Raw genomic sequence first — 19,445 nt, 5'->3', positions numbered from 1 at the left:
CCACACACTTTTCTTAGTTTTAATGAAACTAACGGGGATGGTTTCTACTTTTAATATGATTAAAATTAGCTGAAATTCAGTACGTACATTAAAACAAAGTGTTTTTTTTAATCCACCCTAAAGGATTTGACATTTCTATTTTTTGATATTTCTCTCATTGTTAGACTAGCTTCTTTGTGCAGCATTTTTCTTTTTCCTTCCCTGAATCATAACTGAGCATATATCGTCCTCAAACCATGGAAGAGCCCTTCTATAGATTAAGAGGATTTGAAAAACTGTTGTAATTTGTCCTGATGTCAAAGTATCAAACCTCACTCCTTGCCAAGGGCCACTTTTATTGATCAGTCAGTGGCTGAACTGTCACTAATACCAGCCCAGCCCTGGCCATGGCGTGCATCACATCCGTAGTTTTCTGGCGAGGCCCCAGGTGACGTGGTAGCAAGTGACCAGAACAGCTTCATTCACAGCTGTGCGCACAAACCACCTGCACTGCAGTCCCAGCACATCACAGCTGAAACGATGGGTTATGAAATTTCATCATGGGATTTCAGGTATATTGGCTTAGAAATCTTCCTCAGCTTTTCCTGATGTCGGAACGTACGGCCTTGTTTCTGGGCAAGGCCCAAGGGAGGCAGATGGATCTGGAATAGAAAATCCCAAGTCAGGTGCAAATAAAGATGCTACAAAGAAAAAAAAAAAAAAAAAAAAGAAGCATATACAGACAATTTTATTGAGTTTCAATCACTCGTTCACTCATTGGAGAGGGCAACCATGCTGTCTGAAGCCAGGTTATTAGATTTCTGTGCAAAGAACTCTCTGAAGAGCAATTAGTGGAGCGACTCTGCAGCCTTAAACATCAGGTTTAAGAAAACCCTGCATACTTGAGGTTTTGTTAATTCTGGTCTGCAATCTGAAATCAGATTGTGACGATAACATTGTTGAAATATGCCTGTAAGCAGTATTCCAGAACAGCAAGACACAGAAATCCTGTTAAGGTCCCAAGCTGAAGTCTTAAAGCAGCGTGCTGATGATTTTTTCAGAGCTCACCTGGCTCTGATTTAGCAGAGCACCTGAGCAGAGGTGAGATGTGTGGCACAACGACAGTAGAATGGATCTATGATTTGAGTGTCAGATGGGAGCTAATAAGGTGCACCTGTGGGGAACAGACATACTCACGGGTCTCGGGTAGGGGATGTTGTAGTGAAGTCCAATTTCTATTCTTGCCTCACATTCTTCTATGCACTGCTTAATCAGCTTCGGATCTGTCACCTAAGATAACAGAGAGCTAAAAATAAATATTTTGCACAAGTACAAAAATCAGCATTTCAAGATTCAAGCTTTTTTTTCCCTTCCTTTTGCAGTTCCAAGGATACAATGATGGTGTTTTTCACATCTGCACTGCTGAGCTCTATGGCTCTGAGTAGCAGCGCCCAGAGGCTATCAGAATTGTGAGAGCAGAGAGTGCTCTTCGAGGTGACGTGCCTGGCCTTCCACAGGAGTTTATGGAGACCTCAGAGGGTTTGAATTTTCTTACAGATTTTGACCCCTGAAATAATAAGCTGTAACTCAAATATGCCTTAGAATGTGTTTGTACTGGCATTTATGGGGAAGGAATTTTGGGAAATCATTTCTTATTTCCATACCTTGGCATCCACCCACTGGGGGTGAGCAAAGCACAGTGAAAGGGGTCAGAAATTCAAACCTGCAATGACGCTCACTCACATCTTTGTTTTTTCGGAACAACGTTTTGGCTTCTTTTATAATGTACTCCCTCTCTGCAGCAGTTTGTTCCACCTGTCCTGATGCCGACTGCCATTTCTTGGCTATCCGGAATATCTTGCGGTAAAGGCCCAGCACCTCTTGTCGTGTGACTGCTGTCATCTGAAACAGACCAACCCCACAAGAGCCCCAGTTTGTGTGAACGACCACCACGTGTACTGCTTTTAAACACAATTCAATGCTTAAGAGCATCTCCACCACCTAAAGAATGAACTGAAATAGCTGCTGAAACCAGAAGACCCAGCCAGCAAAGTATTGGCACTGAGACTTAAATCTGCCCCATGCAAGCAGCCCGAGCTCCTGCTGCAAGTCAAGCACTCGATGCAGTGCTCTGCTGAATGAGAACCAGCTCAGGACCGGCCGTGCTTTCTGTCACTGCTGTTTTGCAACACGCAGCGTTGGGCGAGTCACCGAAACTCGGAGGAGTCTCCGCTGTGTTGTAACAGCGCTGCCCCGTCTGTGCTGTGTGTCCAGACCTGGAATCACGCACACGATGACAGCACTGGTGGGTGGTGGTGGGTGATGGTGGGTGATGGTGGGTGATGGTGGGTGATGGTGGGTGATGGTGGGTGGACTGCGGTACCGGTGCCAGGTGCCGAGCAGCTCGTTGGCCGTGCGATGATTCCGAGGTGCTGACTGTGAGCGAGGGGGGTCCTGAGCGCCCCGGTCGTTGTGGCGCCGTCTGCCCGCTGAGCCCGCACCAAGAGCCGGCGTCAGAAACGAGGCCCGAAATGCCGCTGTTGTGTGTACGGTGCGATCTGCCCCTGCCGCCCGGGCCGGCCTTACCCGCAGCGGCGGAACCAGCGCCGACCTCCCGCCCGCAGCGCCCGCGGCACCTCCGGGCACAGGCTCCCTCCAGGCCGCGCTCTCAGCCCCGCACCGTGCCGTGCCGTGCCGTGCCGTGCCTCGGTCCCGTGCCGTGTCCTTTCGTGCCTCTCCCCGCCCCGCTGCTCCCGTTCTTCCCCGCCCTGTGCCCTCCCGGTTCGTGCTGCGCCGGTCGCGCCGCGTGACGTCACGGCGCCAGCTGACTGCTGGCCCGGAAGTGATGCGGAGGGACGCAGCCTCGCCGGGATCGCGGTGAGTGCCCCGCGGGGCCGTGCCGAGCTGTGCCGTACCGAACCGAACCGTACCGTGCTGTGTCGTGCCTCGGTCCCGTGCCGTGCCGTGCCGTGCTGTACCGTACCGTGCTGTGCCGCCCCCGGGGACGCGGCGGGCCGGGCCGGGCGTCAGCCCCGTGCGTGTCCCTCGGCCGCCGCTGCCGCCTTCCCCTGCCGGCGGCCCGTCCCTTCAGCCCCTCGAGCTGCAGCCGCCGCTGGGCCCGGCCCGGAGCCGCGTTGCGGGGCGGCCCGTCCGTCCGTGCGGAGCTGCAGCCCCGGAGCCGCAGCACGAGCCGTGGGTCGGGCGGGGCCGGGCGCCGCTGGGGGCTGCCGCCATCCGTCCGAGCCGCCCCCGGCGGTGGCCGCTCCGCTCGGGCGGTCTCCGCACGCGGCCCCGGCGCTGCAGGTGAGTGGCCGGCGGACTGAGGGAAAGCCGGGCTGAATGCAAGGAAGCGCCTGGATCGGCCCAGGAGCCGGTTCTGCGCCGTCCGAACGCACCCGCTGCGGGTTCCGTTCTCCCTTCGGCTCTCGGTGCCGCTCTGAGCACGTTACCGGGCCGTGCCCGCAGTGCTGCCCCGGCCCCTGGGCCTGCAGCCGCGCGGCTCCAGGGGAGCGTTGCTGGGAAGCAGAGACAGTGCTGGAAAAAGCCTTTTATTTCTTACACTGTAAGTAGTTAATGGTGCTATCCTTCAAAGTGTTTCTTTGATAACTGATGAGTGGGAGCCCAGCTACTCACATACAGCACTGATCCACAGCTGTAACTTCACTTTAAATGATACCATCCATAGTATAGTTTGAAGGGAGGGCAGGCAAAGTGCTCAGAAGGGCCGAGCTGTGGCCCCAAAGTGCAGAACTGGCTTGTGGTTCCTGAAATGTCTGTCAGGCCTTTGTATCAGACTCCAGTCCTTGTGTGTTCTTTCTTTTTTGGGGGAGCCATTGGTCAAAAGGCGTCTCTTGTAGGCACACACTGCTCATATGCCCGAGAACCTCTTTGCTAAACAGTTGATGTGTGACTGAGATCTTACTGTTTTCTTTGGGCTGGCAATGGAAAGAGGGAATGTCTGAGGGCTGCTGTTCTTTGAGTGCTTCTGAACTCTGCTGCATGTTTTCCTGCTCTGAGGAGTTCCTCTGAAGGACAAACAGATACGTGTGAGCATGGAGAGGTCTGGCTTTACCTTCTTGTCAGTTCTAGGGTTCGTCTTAAACCTTACACCTCCTCTGCACACGTGCTAATGGTGTGTGGGAAGGCCTTGTAGCCCTTTTAGTGACAGGCAACGCGCAGCCTGAAGCAAAGACTCTGCACATCAGCAGAAAAAGAACTTGTGATCTGTGTGGAATTAGTTCATGCCTGCAGAACCGGCATCATGAATTTGCTGCATCTTCTCTTGGAAGGATTTCTGAAATTCTGATTGTTTTCTAAAATCAAGTTTTATACCAGCACAAATTAGGATAATCCTTAAATAATTTGGCAAAACTATTAACAGAAGAGTACACAGCTCAATGTGATACTTTGAAACCACTTTCTTCTTGAGACTGATCACCTGTGATATAATTCGTTATCTGCTGAGTTAGATGCCTTCCCTGCTGCTCCCTTACTGTGTTTTTGAGTTGCACATTGCCATGTTCATAGAAAATTTTGCCTCACTTGTTCTTATTGATCTTGGAAATTCGTTGGTAATTATGTCTTCTATTTTGCATGGATAATACAAAAGGAAATCAGATGAATTGAAAGGCTGATTTTTGAGGCAAAACCCAGAAGAGCTATTTTGGAAGTCATTAGTTAAAATTAGATAAAGAGCTCTGTACTGAGGAAGGGAAGCTACCAAACAGTTTGACTGACTTCTAGCACAAAGGGGTTTGTTGTGGTGGATTTGCATGTGGATGAAGGTGAGGCTCCATTCCACCAATTTCTTTGCTTCTACTTGAGGACCATGTAGAAAATCGTATATGTTCTGTGGATGTGTGCTGGGCAGGGCAATGTAAGGTAGGGAGGAATGGCAGTGGAAGAAAAAGGAATAGAAATGACTACTCTAAACCTTCAGACGTTGTGAAGTTAGATTTGCTCATGGCAGAAAATGATGAGTTTGGATATGGACAGATGTATGCCTGCGAGTCAGCAGGAAAGTGAGTATCCCAGTACTGCTCAGAAGTGCCCCATGCTGATGTAGAACCTTGGGGCACTGCAGACACGCCCTGGGGCCTTGGCTGTTTGTGTGCAAAGTTGTAAGATGCAGGAGCGCTGTCTTTGTTCCATCAGGCACACTGGTCTGTGGAAATGAAGGTCACAGGAAAGCTCGTTGGAGTAAGAAGGAGCTGTAAAAATAAAGGTATGCGATGTTAGGAAAATAGTACTTTCTTTTGTGCTCATCCTTAGAAATAAAAGAGGAGCTGAAGATTTCTAGCCAGTATTTTGACTCCACGGGGATTCCCTGGCTGGGCTCCTCCGCTCCAGTTCTTTCTCCCTGGGGGTCTGTGTCTTGTCTCACTGGCTTCCTTTCCTGACCAGCCTCTGTTGGGCAGGCTTTGTCTTCTGCTTACTGGACATCTCATGATTCTTTTTCTCTCCCCCTTCCCTCCTTTTAAAAATACTAGGTTAAATGGCACTAGTGTTTTGCAGGCGATCTGCTTTGGTGACATGGAATAATTGTATCCCTGATTCTAACTTTGTCAGTGGTAATGACATAGTAACTAGACTGGAAACGATGGTAATTTTGTAGCAACTTGCATTAGCAAATACTGCCTTCTGGTGAAATGCCGCCTGCAATTTCCCCCCTATAAATCCTGTATGACACCAGTGGACCATGAGATGTCTGACGCGTTGTTTGAGACACCCAGCCTCTCCTGCATCACTTGTTCACTGCAGTTTGAGTTGGGCAATTGCTGACCTGGGCCGCAGCCTTCCAGAGAGTGAGAGGAAGGCACCAGACTTGCAGATGTGCTCATGCTGTTCACTTCCACCCCATCTTCACCTTCTCTGATGACATTCAGAGATTGACACCGGGAGCTTGACTGTGAGGGTTCTGCTCTCTCTTGTAACCAGAACACAAGAAATACTGTGGGGAAGAAGGTCAATCAAGGCTGCTTGCCTAGCAGGTAGCTTGAGAACTAACTCTTTTGGAGTTGGTAGGTCTGTGTTCTATCTATGTCCTGCAGGACAGCGCTCCAGTCAACTGATGTGTGCTGAAGTGGAAGCAGGAGGTCGGTGGGTTGGGGGCTACTTAGCTGTGTGCATTAGAGAGCTCTATTGTAGAGGCTGGAATACTGTAGGCAAACAAAGACAGGAGAGCTAAAGAGAGTGAGGTATGGTGATCTTCTGGTATCTCAGAAGTTAGAAATGCAGTTCTGTCTGAGACATCTGCCTTGTGAAAAACAAAACTTACTTAGCAAAATGTGAGACTGTGAATACTGACCTTCTGTCACAGTTCTTTATTCTCAGAAAGCCGCGCTGCTGAAGACAGTGTGACATTAGTTATTTGTTGTCTCACTTTTCCATTTAGCAATTGTGTTCTTTAAAAAACAAACAAACAAAAAAGCTCTTCTTTCTGCATCCAAGTAGTAGCAGACTGTGGGAAATTGTCAGCTCTTACTCTGATTTTTTTTCCTAGTGTAATACAAGTTCTCCTTTTATAGTTTTGAAACACCTACTGCTGTCAGTGTTTGCCTTATGTTTGGAAAATTAAGAGGGAGACAAATCATTCTAGTACCAAATGGATATGGGGGGCATGTGTAGCTTAGTAACAGGCCCGTAAATCTAGATGTCCCAGAACTTGTCTGCTCAATATTTTCGTTACAGATGGGTCTATATGGAGATCCTCAAATACTCTGCATTAGCATTCAAGTGTGTGGTCCAGAAGTGCTAAGGGTCTGATGAAAAATGCATATTGCTTCCAGCATGGCTGCCAGTGCCTGCAGTTGGTGACTGTATATAATGTGACACGGGGACAGATACCCACACACCTTACCAGGCTTCTGAAACAAACAGTGAAATCAAGGATAGGTGAAAATTCATCTACAAAGCATATTGGCTGAAGCTGCCACCATGCTGGCAAAGGGGAGCTGGAGCTCTGTGTTGTAACTGGTAATGTAAGTCAGAGGGTCTGCTTAGATGCTCTTGCTGCAGTTAGCATCTGCACAGTGTGTAAAGAACTAGTGCTGTGCACTGTGATAGGGAAATTATTAGAGAGAGCTAAGGTCTCTGAAGCTGACTATATATTTTATGCTTTAAAAAATGGCAGTCAGAGTTTTAAAAATCCAAGCACATGCTCTTATAATGCTTTAAGGTTTCTGTTTGCTTTTAAGCCTTTCCACTTTGTACAATGCCTTGTACATAATTTGGTGTTTATTCCAATATTTACACGGCCGGCTGCTCCTGCAGCTCCTGCACAACTGCGTGAAGTGAGGGATTGGGTTTGCTGGCAGACTTCACCGAGATGGGTGGTAGAGTCTCTTGTGAGCATCTGATGCCACAGGTGATGTCAGGAGGCAGCCTGGCTCCCGCCCCATCCTGCTGGGTGCTGCTGGCTGCTCTGAGATGTGCTGGAGGTGGTGCACCACTAACCAAAGCTGCTATCAGGGCTTTCTGGTTTTGCAGGATTAGTGTAGCTTTCTGAATTGCTGGGAGCAGTGAGAAATATACAGTTATACATTTGTTACATGGGTTTTAAGCATAAATAATTAGTACAGAAATCACTGATGATCCACTTGATTCCTGTTCTGCTGAATACGAGCACTGGAAGTACCTCCATTGCTTCTGGGTGAAATCTGCTGGTCATACTCAGAGCACAGCAAAATCCACACACACCTGGCAGCCTGTAGACAGAGGCTGTTTTTCTGAGTCACTCTGGTTTGGCTGAGGGATAGTCACAGATTTCTGTGCTTTACAGAGTTACCTCCGACAAAGCAAGGTGCACGCTTGCTGCACAGCAGTTGTCAAATGCTCAGAGCCTGGTGTGTCTGTGTCACACATCTGAGAGTCCTGGTTTTCTGCAGGTTCTCTGATCAGCACGTTTGCTGAGGTGGTGTGAAGCCATTGTGTCTGAGCATAGAGTAGCTCTGCCCCTGGCATGTATTGCTCTCACTATGAATAGCACATACTGAGGTGCTGGAGATCTGTGCAAAAGTTTCAGTGTACCCAGGAAAAGTGATGAAGGAATTGATTATACTTCTTGCATGTGAAGGGGAGAGGGGGAAGGCTGACAGCTGTAAGGAGATGGAGATGAGTCTGTTTCGTGAAACTGATGGATTCAGACACCCCGGGTCTGAGTGTTGAAGTGTGTACTGGATGAGATATGGCTTGGAATCCAGCCTGGTTCTGGGTTCAGCTTTACTGAAATTGATGTTGTCATCTAGAACGGCTGCATCCTCTGACTGTCATATTTCCCCTCGGTTGCCTTGCTCAGTCTAAACAGACTTCTCAAAGCCAGCACTGCTGCTCTGTTAATTACTTCATTAACTTATTTGTATTACAGAACCACCAGAAGGTACCTTTCTACCATTGCACACTAGTGAGCTAACCAGACTTGTGTTTGTTCTGTGAAAATATAATCATCCTAACAAATCTTTCTACCCACCTAATAAATTAGGATGAAGCACATATTGGGGAAAAAAATTAAAGCTTTTTGATGGGGCTGAGTTTAAAAAAGAGTGCAAGATATCTCTTCACTATTTCCACATGGTCCTGGGGGAGCGAGGCTGCAGGGCTCCCTGTTCTGTCTCTCCTTTGCTCCCCAGGTGAATATAAGAGCAGTTCCATAGCAACAGGGGCAGGCACAAGAAATGAACAGAGAGGTGGCAGCTGTTGAATTTTGTGGAATTTTGGGAAGCTGTGGTCCAGTAGAAACCCAGATTGGTGCCTGTGCTGCACAAGGCAGGAGCAGCGGCACAGGGCTGGGGGTCTGTGCAGAATGACGTGTTGGGAACACTGAACAACACCTTGGGAGGGCTGGACCTGTGGAATGTAAGGTGAGCTTTGGAGGCAGAGGGTGCACGTCTGAAAGGAGCGGGCTTTTTGGAATATCAGCTGCAAAAATTGTCTAGAAACATTTCAGTGAAGGTGCATTTTTGCTCTGTGGGTGTGTATGACAGTCAAAATCAGTGCCCAGATTTCTTGGCCTTCCCAAAGCGTTTTGGATACCTGCTCCCCGGACTTACACCTTCTAGAATAGCCCTGATCTAAGCTGGGTCATATTCTTGTTCGCTCAGCACCATCAGTGTAAGGGATTTCTGTTTGGGGAAAACTCACGTTATCTGCAGGATGGCACATGTGTAAGAACATGTTATAACATTGTCTTCCTACATCCATCCTGTACCTTCTACTGAGAAAATGATGGAACAAGCTGATTTTCCCTCTGGATTCCTCACAACCAGGTCTCATGTAAAAAGTGAGCATGCAGAAAAGCAGCTTTTGATCTCCTGCTGCTTCTTAATTGCACTAAGAGCAGTGACAATGAAATGTTGTAGTGTTTACATGGTTAAGCAGAGGAGCTCTGCCACAGCTTTCTTGTTTTTTTTTCTAGATCAGGTATGAACAGAAGTGTTGACAGGGAGCTGCAGTTGCAGCACTTGCTGTACAAAGCAGATGTGCCTTTGTCTGTCCTTATCTCGAAAGAGCTTTTTAGTTATACTAGTAGAGGTGGGAATTGAAAAGAAATCAGGCTGAGTCAACTTGACTGAACATGGGAAAACAAACATGGAAAAACAAACATGAAAAGGAATGTGCTAGAGAAGGAAAAAAAGAGAATTAATTTCTAGACCGAGATTGTGCTTTACTAGGGAGCAACTGTCTGGTATTCACAGATTAAACAGTGGCTTGGCTAACATGCATTGATAGTGATAGTATGGAATTACTTTGGTTGGAAGGAGCCTCAGAGATCACCCAGTTCCACCCCCCACGTCCATCTCTGCAGGGCTGCTCTCAGTGAGTTCTTCTCCCAGTCTGTACACATCTGGGATTGCCCCGACCCAAGTACAACACCCCGCACTGTTGTTCAGCCTCATCAGGTTCTTGTGTGCCCACTCCTTGTGAACCTGTCCGGGCCCCTCTGGATGCCGTCTTTCCATTCTGTTGTGCCATCAGCAAGCTGCTGGGGGTGCACTCAGTCCCACCCTCTGTCCTTGGTTGAAGAGCACCATGCTAAGACGGACCCCTGGGGGTCACTGCTTGTCAGCCTCCACCTGCACATTGAGCCACTGCCCACGATGCTCTGGCTGCAACCGTCCAACCAGTTCCTTATCCACTGAATAGCCCAGCCTTTAAATCTCTCTCCAGCACAGAGACCAGGATGTGGTGCAGGACCACGTTGAAGGCCTTGCATGAATCCAGGCAGGTGGCAGCAGGTGCCCTTCCTCTGTCCACTGATGCTGTCGCTCTATCACAGGAGGCCACCAGATGGGTCAGGCATGATCTTCTCTTGGTGAAGCCATGCTGGCTGTCTCAGATCACCCACTCATCCCTTACATGCCTTAGCATCTCTTCCAGACCATCTCCATGGTCTTTCCAGGCACAGAGGTGATGCTCACCGGCCTGTAGTTCCTCAGGTCCTTCTTCCTCCCTTTTCTGTAAATGAGTGATGGTTCCTGGGGACCTTGCTTGACAGCCATGACAACAGCATGTTAGTTTTGCCCTGAGAACATGAGATGGGGAATTAACTCTCCCCTGCTGAAAGCATTGAATTAGCCAGAAATCTGTGTTTACTTTTAACAAATATTTGAACTTGTCTGTTGTATTCAGTACCTGGCCTGTATGTTCTATAATAATGCATAGTTTGTGGTGTTAATGCTACTCAGTAAATGAAAAAGTGAACTGGTTTTGAAAAGTCTCTTTCAACAAATGAATGTGGACTACAAATAAACTGCTGCTGCCCAGTTTAGTGCATTTTATGGTATTCATTATCTCTTCGAAGTGTAAAGTTCTGTTTGCCCCTTTTGTTTTACAGTGTTCCATGTGGATCCCAGAGGGCCTGCAGGCGGCTGTGAAAACCAATGGAATGACTCCCTGCGTAGCTGGAACGATGTAAGTAGAAGTCTACTTACAAGGTCATGGCTGCAGTGTCAGCTGTTGAAATAGCAGTCGCTTCTGGTTCAGCAGTTGCAATGATTCTCTCATGCTTCCCCCATGGAGAGCATTGTATGCCTGTTCAGAGATGGAAAATGAGGGGCACCCGTGATGCTGATCCCTATGACCTGCTATGTTAGACGTCATGCCTCCCTGCCCACAAAAGATAAATAATGCATGGTGAAATTCTCTGCTGTTCTGGTGGTCTCTGCCTGTTTGCAAGAAGCTGAGGCTGGGGTGAGGTTTGGTGATGTTGGGGCCATTGTTTTTGCCTGAGCTAAGGAGCTGCTTTTGGGGGAAGCTGTTTACTGGCTGTTGGAGCTGTGTACCTTTTAGTATGTGCTGTCTTAAACTTGTCTATGTGGACTTCTTCAAAATTTATTCTTTTCCTCTGTCATGACACTTCCTCCTTTTTGAAACTCGCTGTAAATACCTTGTGATGCAACACTTTATTAAACAGCGTAATGTGTGGCTGTATTGTGTTATTCTGTGGATGTAACCAATAATTTCTATTGCTGCAACATTAGTCATTAGAGGAAAACAGTGGGTGTCTTAAATATCTCCTTTGCATGTTCTATTAACTTCCCCACTACAGTTCAGGTGTTTTCAATTGAGCTCGGTGTTCTGTGTGCCAGAGTTATTACCCAGTCACTTTGTTGTTTACTCCCTTCTTCCCTTGGGTTATGTGGGATCTGGTCACTTGAAAACATGAGATAACAACTAACTGCTTTACAGGACTTGAAAAAACAAACCAAACCATTAACAGGGTCCTTCCGATCTTCTGTAGGCTTCCTGTGTAACATTCTGGGCAATATGGGTCTACACATCCTTTGTTCTTAGAGGGTGGCTTTCCTTTAACTGGCTGCAGTCTTCCTGTGTTTCCAGCTGCTTTCTCCCTTCTAGAAGGGAATAGAAATGCCTTGCCAGGCAGTCCCTGTTATGTGGAAGTCGGGCATCTTGGTGATTCATATTTACTGTAGGTTGTTACTCAGTACTTGTCTGAGTAATCAGACTGCTCTGGGAGTACCATATCCTGTAGCACCGAGTGCGTCCAATTGTTAGTCCCAAGTTTTGGTCTTTTACCAGAATAGTGAAACTGGTGATCAGTGCTGTCTCTCTTGTCTCACTGTTAAGCTGTATAACCATGTTACAGTAACTTTGCTATTAAGTACTGATTCATTTGTGAATTGGCACTTTGCTGCCAGCCCAGCCTGACCTTTGGGTCAGTTACACAGGGAAATTGTTTTGGCCTTTAAATTTTGATTTTACCAGCTGAACTGGGGTTACTGCTACTTCTGTGTGTGCGTGCCCCTGCTCTGGGTCAGGTCATCTTGTTGCTGTCCCTCTCTTTCCCCCACCCAGTGCTTTGTTTCACCATTTTGTGCTCTGTATTTTAAATGTGAGTGCACACACACACATATTTTTTTAAATTTCCTTTAAAACATTTCTGTGTTAGAGTAGTCTGTCACGATGAAGTTTGCACATGAATCAACCTCTTTGTAACCTATGTTTCCATAAGAATTTTAGGAATTTCCTTTATTAAGACCTGTTAATATACAGCAGCAACTGAGCGAGGTGAAGCAGCCTGGAATTGCCTGAAGTTTCCAGCATACACTGACTTTCTGCACACTGTTCCTTTTCAACAGGCGAAACAGAAGTATCCTGAAGCCCATCTCCTTCCAGTGAATGTTATCCCACGTGTAGTGCTTGCAATGTTCTTTGTGGAGAAGTGCTCTTTCACTCTGAAACTGTTTTCCAGGTTGGCAGACAGCCCCCAGCGGCATGGAGCAGTGTGCTGAGGGGTGGCCGCGGGGCTGTGGCACGGCAAGGAGGCTGCTCTGAATGAAGCCAGGCTCCCTGCACCATGGGCCAGTGTGTCACCAAGTGCAAGAATCCTTCGTCTACCCTCGGCAGCAAAAACGGGGAAAGGGAAACGGGCAGCAAGTCGCATAGCAAGAGGAGTGCTGTGCACAAAGATGACCACACTTCGGCATGTGGGAAGTCCTCGGGAGATATACTCGTGAATGGGACAAAGAAAGCGGATGCTGCTGTGGAGTCTGGTCCACCTTCAGTGTTTTCTGGGGATACAAAGAAAGACTCTGTCTCCAGCGCAGAAGAATCGTCCCTCCAAAAGATTGGAGAGTTATTTAGGAGGTACAAGGATGAGCGGGAAGATGCCATACTGGAGGAAGGAATGGAACGATTTTGCAGTGACCTCTGTGTTGATCCCACTGAATTTAAAGTGCTAGTTCTGGCTTGGAAATTCCAGGCTGCTACTATGTGCAAATTTACAAGGTTAGTTCCCGTGGAGTTTTAAATATTTTTGTATGTTAAACTATCCTGTCATCTGTATCAGAGAGAGCCTCATTCACTTCACGTAGGTATTTCTTCTAACTGTTGCGCTTTGGTGCAGTTCATTCCTGCGGCTGCAGAAGGTAAGTTCAGTGTTGTCCTCTCCTCCTGCTCCCTCACGGTAGGTTTCAGAACTGAAAATGTTTCTGGACATCACGCTACTAATGATGAACAGCATGGAGACATTCTGTAGACATCAGTTTGTTCTTGGCTCACAAAACCAGCTTTTCTGTATCAGCTCTGCCTTAAGGTTAAGATTTGACACAGCAGATAACTTTTGCTGTGAGAGTCCTTAGTAATTGCTGCCAGCTCTGTTATTGTTTTGTGAAAGAGTGTAAAGCAGGCCCAACTGATGTTCGTTCCCAACTGATGTTACGCATAATGACTTCCTCCAAGACCAGTCCTGATGAAGCTTAGAGAGGTGGGAAGTGCTCGGTGCATGAGAAGTGTGCACACTAATTTTTCTTCTCTCTTGTAATAGGAAGGAGTTTTTTGAAGGCTGTAAAGCAATAAATGCGGACAGCATCGATGGCATTTGTGCACGGTTCCCCAGCCTCTTACATGAAGCCAAGCAGGAAGATAAATTCAAGGATCTCTACCGCTTCACCTTTCAGTTTGGCCTGGACTCTGAGGAAGGACAGAGGTCACTGCATCGGGAAATAGCCATTGCCCTTTGGAAATTAGTCTTCACCCAAAACAAGCCCCCCATTTTGGACCAGTGGTTGCACTTCCTAGTTGAGAACCCCTCAGGAATCAAGGGAATCTCCCGGGACACGTGGAACATGTTTCTAAATTTTACTCAGGTGATCGGACCAGACCTTAGTAACTACAGCGAAGACGAGGCCTGGCCGAGTCTCTTCGATACCTTTGTGGAGTGGGAAATGGAGCGGAGGAAAAAGGAAGAGGAAACCAAATGTATTATGTCTTCGGACACAGGGGGTCTGTGTAGGGAAGAACAGACTTAACAGCATTTAGGTGGCAGTGATGAAAGCAACCTGTTGCCCTTCGTGAGATGTAAACTCTGGATGTTTCTGGAGGTTACCGAGGCTCCAGATGTTTGTTTTTTTTCTACTTTACACCTTTTTCTGCCTTGTATTCGAAAGGGCTCTAAAATGCTGTATCATGTTTTAGGCACTTTCTTAACTTTGGTTACTCCTTTTACTCTTACCCGGAAATATTTTACCCCGGCTACAAGTTAAGCGTTTTTGTTAAGACTTGAGATTAGTATAAGTAAGTCTGATATTTCTTGCACAATGTAGATCCTTTTAGTTAGGTTAAATTAACATTGCTAAATTATACAGTGCCAGATTAAGTCTTTCATACTACGTCTGTCAGGGCAGGTCTGTACTGTGTGTAGTGCTGTTTACATTGTTGAAAATTTAGGCTGTAATGATTTTAAGGTTTTATACCAAGAATATAGCAGTGTTAACTTGAAATGCATTAATCCCCTCCTAATAAGGCTCTTAAGAAACAAACAACAGCAACAAATCCAATGACATAAGCAACAGCTTTTTGTAGTGTGGCTCGTTGCCACTTGAAGGTAACTCCTCGTGACCGAGTCCAAATCATTCCTTTTTATTTTCAGTTTCAAACTGAATGTTGGGACTGTTTTATAAAGTTACTGTACCTGTCAGTCAACTGAGTGGTAGATGAGGATTTGTATCGAAATCTCTGACACAACACAGAATAAAAGAGCAGTGCTACCTCAGTTTTATTGAAAGTGGACTTCTTGGTGGACTTCCATTTTCTCTGGAAGTTTTATTTTTGTGGTTACAGGAGAATATTTTTACTTGACTAAAAGAACCAAAGGTTCTGCTTCATAAGTTTTTTAAACATTGGCAGAAGCAACACACAAAGCCTAAGTCTTCAAGGAAAACTGCGGTATAATTCTGCTTTAATTTGTTTGATTTATACCCGAAGCATTATCTTACTTGTCTGGCAAGCACAGTACTTCTATGTGAGGAACCAAGTTTTCTAAAGCTATGCTTAATTGCTAAATTGCAGTTAATACTCCACACTTTCTGGAGCAACAATATCGGCATCTGATGACAAAGTGAATTCGTAATGTGTTCTTAATGACAACAGTGTAGATAAGTCATTTTTAGACTGATTTGATAATATTTGGATAGGAGTAAATTTATTATTTTACAATGCCTGTATTGGGACAATTTGCCTGTTGAAACTGTTGTGACTTAAAGGGAATTTTATTAACACTGGTTGAAGCTTTTTTTGGTTATTGATGTTACCTTTTTTAATTGTAATATGTCAACTTTTTTACACGTTTTGGTAAAAAGGGATAATTGCCAAGGCTTCCCGTGAAGCCCAGCATTGAACTCGTGAAGCGTTCATCACACACCTTTTGTTTTCAGAGCTGTACTTCAGGACTGTAAAGTGGCTTCAATGAAAAATCGAAAACAACAAAAACCCTCAAAGCTGAGCAGTCATCTCTGGCATCTCGTGGGTTTTGTGACCGTGTGTAAAGCTGAAGGAAGCCGACCTTCCAGTGGTGAGCTTCTTGTTGGGTCCGGGGTGGTGTGATGTGCATGTCTGCTTTGAGCTAGCAGAGTGTTTGCCTGACTTCTGTGCTGGGCTCTGCTGATGCACAGCCTGCATGGCAGCTTGGCCAGAGTTCGTACAACAGTTGCAGTCTCTGGCTGTCTAAAACTGCTTAAAAACAAGCTCACAATGGCTGATGGCGTCTCTTCCCCCTGGTAACGGGCGTGTTTGGTCCGTACTGCTTTGGCGAGCTCTTCCTGGGAGAGTGAAGCGGTGGGGAACAAATGGAGGCCTAGCCAAGCCTGTCCCTGGGCAGGAGGGGGCCCAGTTCAGTGTAACAGGTAAATCTGCCCCAGGGTGCCCTGCTGCTCACATCCTCCATATTGCTCTAACAGCACTAAGATGTTTTGGCTGCAAAACCATATCTCGGTTTGGTGAGCAAAGCAGGCATTTGAGCTATTAGAGTGGAATTGATGGGGGGACACTTCTGCTGGTGCTGTTCTTTAATTAAGCCAGAGAAAAGAACTCTCCAACAGAGGCCGCTTCGCTAGCAAAAGCTCCAGATGGAGGCCTGAGCTGATAGTAAATGAAGGCTATATGAAGTTTGGAATGCTCATTCAGCTTCTCAGTGCTCTGTTCATTGCTTCATATTTTTCCTAAAGGTAGTTCTAAAGTGTTCAGTGCATGGAAGCTGTGTTCACCTAGTGCAGGGTGCGACTCTGCACACACAGAGTTGTGGCAGTGACTGCTGCTTGTCTGCATGATGAACTGCAGCAGCAGTTCAAGCGCTCAGAACCATTGGAACTATTTAGTTTCTTTCTCAGAGTATGTATTAGAGATCTTGATGCGTGGAGTGAATCTGCTGCAACTTGGGATAACTATAGATCTATGGAGCTATAGATCTGTACGGATCGTTGTAGGAACTGACTGGGAATGTGGTCTGACATCCACACTCTGTGGCATTTTTATGCCTTTGCTTATACACACAGTGCAACTTGTGCAGACTTTACTCCCCAGTACTAAAGCGCTGTGTGGTGTTACTGCAGTGCCTTGGCAGCTTGGCTCAGTGGTGCCAGTTCCTGCTGGGGGTGTGATTGTTGGGTTGAAGGCTGATGGATTGATGGATCAAGTGTGGATTTGAAAGATTCTGCTCAGAGTTGGCCATCAAACCTGATGTAACATCATGGAAACTGAATGTGGAACTGTGCATCTATTCAATGCTGGTGCTGGAGAATTAGAGCTTTGTAGTACTGTGCAATGGTATGGAGAGAACCTGAGGGAAAAGAGATGAGTGTGGCAGGTGGTTTGGGACCTGCTGGGGCAGGGGCTGCTGTGGGCTTTGCCCCGGCTGCTGCTGTGGGCATCGGTGCCCTGAGGCCCCACAGAGCAGGATGTGTTTCACCTGCCACTCCTGTGCAGACATGACTGCCGACATGAGCATCTTCCTTGTGGTCCTGAGCCTTGTTTCCAAAAAATAACCCCATACAAACGAGCAGAGTTAAACACCACATGGTTACCGGCTGCCTCGGGTCTGGCACAGTGTGATGGGTGAGGCTTTGCTGCTCCTGTTCACTGGAAGAGAACAGGCGTAGTGAAGGTCTGGGTCTTGCAGCCCTTGTTCTGCAGTGCAGCCCTTGTGGCAGCAATCCTTGATCAGTTGGGCGCCTGGTTCTTACGAGCTCCCTCTGCTTGAAACGTGCCAATGAACTGTTCCTTTCACACTGAACAGGAAGATGCTTCGCCTGAAACTGAACATCCATCAGTTTCAACATTCAGCAAAACGTACATTTTGAAGGCTTTGGTTTTTTTCAAAAAGCAGTGGAAGATAAGTGTGCTTATTTTTGTCGTGTGCAGAGACACTGGTGTTGAATTTCTCTCTCTGGATTATCAAAGATTGTATCTTTGGCTTTATATCCTCAGTTGAAGTGAAATACGTGAGATTGTAGGATGGAAGGCCGTAACTCCTTCACCATGAAGTACGTAGGTATCTCTACCTCGTTAGACTTGAATAGTTCAAGTTGACCATCCTTCTCTCCCAGGCTGTGATGCCTAGATAAGTGATGTACACTTTTTAATCGACCCATGTTAAGTGTTACCTATTTACCATTCTTTTTGGTATCTAGTCTGCAATCGACCCTTTGGAAGGGAGCAAAGCCAACCTGTCCCTGTGCCACAGGAGTGGCTCTTTAGTCAAATTAAGCTTAGTTATCTTAAAAATGTGCTTTCTTTCTTAACAGTAAGTTTAAATGGTCTCTCAGAAAGGAAATGGGCCACCAGCAGTGGGAAGGCCTCATGCTGCGTGTTGCCCATTATGTGGAGTCCCAAGAGAATGAATATGGCTGCGGGATGAGGCTTCCACCCAGCACTGCTGGGCTCCATCCCGGCAGCACAGTGAGCCTGCGTCACTGCAGCTGCGTGCAGTGCAAGGCAGCACTTGGCAGAGCCAGCCTGGAGAGCTGCAGCTCACAGCACAGACACTTGTGGAGCTCAGCCCCAGCGTGGCCACATCGCCCTGTATGGAAGGAATGTGTGTCGGTGGTGTATTTGCTCCCAGAGAAGTAAATAGTTGTAAGGAAGCAGTGAAAGCAGCACTCCTTTGTGCGGCTTCCATTGAACTGGATGTGACACAGCTTGCTACCAGTCTCCTCAGTAAGCCGTCAAGGGCACTTGGGGTCAAATCTACCATTCTCCATATCAGGAGTGATCCTTGCTTTTCAGACTTAGCAGTGATACCAAGTCTGATAGTTTTCTTACCCCAGGAGATGATGAATGTATTGTCGTGGAGCAGAACCACGGTTCCTCCTCCAACCGGCTGCGGAGCTGTAATGCTTGGAAGTGCTGCAGGAAGTTCTGTTTCATGCAGGGTGTCTTTATTGAGGGATGTAGCCAGGTGTGAAGCTGCGACCTGGAGAAAAACTGGGAAAAGTCTGAGGTGATGCATCTGTCCCCAGCCCCATCGGCTCTGTTGTTTTACAGATACTTCTCGTGTTGTTTTGCTCACCATCATCATCTAGAACAGAATGGAAGTGGTTTCCCACAGAATGTGTGATCTGAGGCGCGGTGCACTGAGGTTGTGATGGGAAGGTGGTTGTTCCTTGATAGCAATCCTGAGTGCAGCATTCGGTCCCTTTGGGAAGAAAAGTATTCAGGTTTTTCTTTATTATAAGCAAAGCCTCCGTTTGTCCATTACTGACACCTTGTGGAGTTTGTGCCAGATGTATATTAAATATTTTGGTGCTTTTTCTAATCCAAGTTGCCATTCATTCACCCATGAGATTGTTGTACTTGTGTATATTGAAGCGTCGAGACACCCATTAAGAAAACAGGAAAAGAAACCCCCGGAGCCCCATCTCCACCAGAGGAAGCATTGCCTGTAGTCACTGTATCCTCAGTACTGTGTGAATGTCCAGAGCTTTGGGGTCCCCTTCCTGCAGTAAGGCCTGAGGGAGGCCAGGGAAACCCCGTCCCCGGGAGCGGGAAGTTGCACGTTGCTCTGCGTTATGAACAGAAGTCATTTGTCGTGTTTATATGATGACACTTTGGTGTTCACTTTTTTGTGAAGCTTTGTACAAAATGTTTTATTTAAACCTGAAGTCCTTTTTACATTTGCAATTAAAAGGGGAAAAATTAATTATTTTTTCATGACTATGACTAGGACTCTTGCTATT

The 19,445-nt window shown here is 46.9% G+C and overlaps 3 protein-coding genes across 10 annotated transcripts in view; 2 read left to right on the top strand and 1 right to left on the bottom strand.

Annotated features, from left to right (window-relative positions):
- The window catches only part of DNAH3 (dynein axonemal heavy chain 3), a 47,979-nt gene extending 46,399 nt beyond the window's left edge, over positions 1-1,580 (top strand). For all 3 annotated transcript variants that reach the window (XM_032447622.1, XM_015877459.2, XM_032447621.1), the window contains exon 62: positions 1,362-1,580. The gene's annotated coding sequence lies outside the window, so the exon portion shown is untranslated. The remainder of the gene's footprint in view (positions 1-1,361) is intronic.
- LYRM1 (LYR motif containing 1) lies at positions 6-2,686 on the bottom strand. Of its 4 annotated transcripts, none has more exons than XM_015877481.2 (4): positions 2,256-2,559; positions 1,723-1,881; positions 1,177-1,269; positions 6-641 (listed from the first exon to the last, which is right to left on the bottom strand). In XM_015877481.2, exons 2-4 carry the CDS (start codon positions 1,879-1,881, stop codon positions 525-527), a joined length of 369 nt encoding a protein of 122 aa, XP_015732967.1. In that variant the 5' UTR covers positions 2,256-2,559; the 3' UTR covers positions 6-524. The 4 variants fall into 4 exon arrangements, with proteins under 4 accessions (XP_015732967.1, XP_015732968.1, XP_015732966.1 ...); XM_015877482.2 differs by having other exon boundaries at positions 2,363-2,559; XM_015877480.2 differs by lacking the exon at positions 2,256-2,559 and adding an exon at positions 2,566-2,686 and having other exon boundaries at positions 85-641.
- DCUN1D3 (defective in cullin neddylation 1 domain containing 3) lies at positions 2,179-19,408 on the top strand. Of its 3 annotated transcripts, none has more exons than XM_015877476.2 (4): positions 2,179-2,284; positions 10,811-10,887; positions 12,689-13,224; positions 13,763-19,408. In XM_015877476.2, exons 3-4 carry the CDS (start codon positions 12,794-12,796, stop codon positions 14,244-14,246), a joined length of 915 nt encoding a protein of 304 aa, XP_015732962.1. In that variant the 5' UTR covers positions 2,179-2,284; positions 10,811-10,887; positions 12,689-12,793; the 3' UTR covers positions 14,247-19,408. The 3 variants fall into 3 exon arrangements, with proteins under 3 accessions (XP_015732962.1, XP_015732960.1, XP_015732961.1); XM_015877474.2 differs by lacking the exon at positions 2,179-2,284 and adding an exon at positions 2,770-2,856; XM_015877475.2 differs by lacking the exon at positions 2,179-2,284 and adding an exon at positions 3,291-3,541.
- Positions 19,409-19,445: the final 37 nt, after the last annotated feature.

The sequence above is a fragment of the Coturnix japonica genome, chromosome 14 (assembly GCF_001577835.2).
Source record: "Coturnix japonica isolate 7356 chromosome 14, Coturnix japonica 2.1, whole genome shotgun sequence".
Taxonomy (NCBI): domain Eukaryota; kingdom Metazoa; phylum Chordata; class Aves; order Galliformes; family Phasianidae; genus Coturnix; species Coturnix japonica.
Note: the sequence above shows the minus strand (reverse complement) of the source record. Positions and strands in the feature narration are given on the sequence as shown.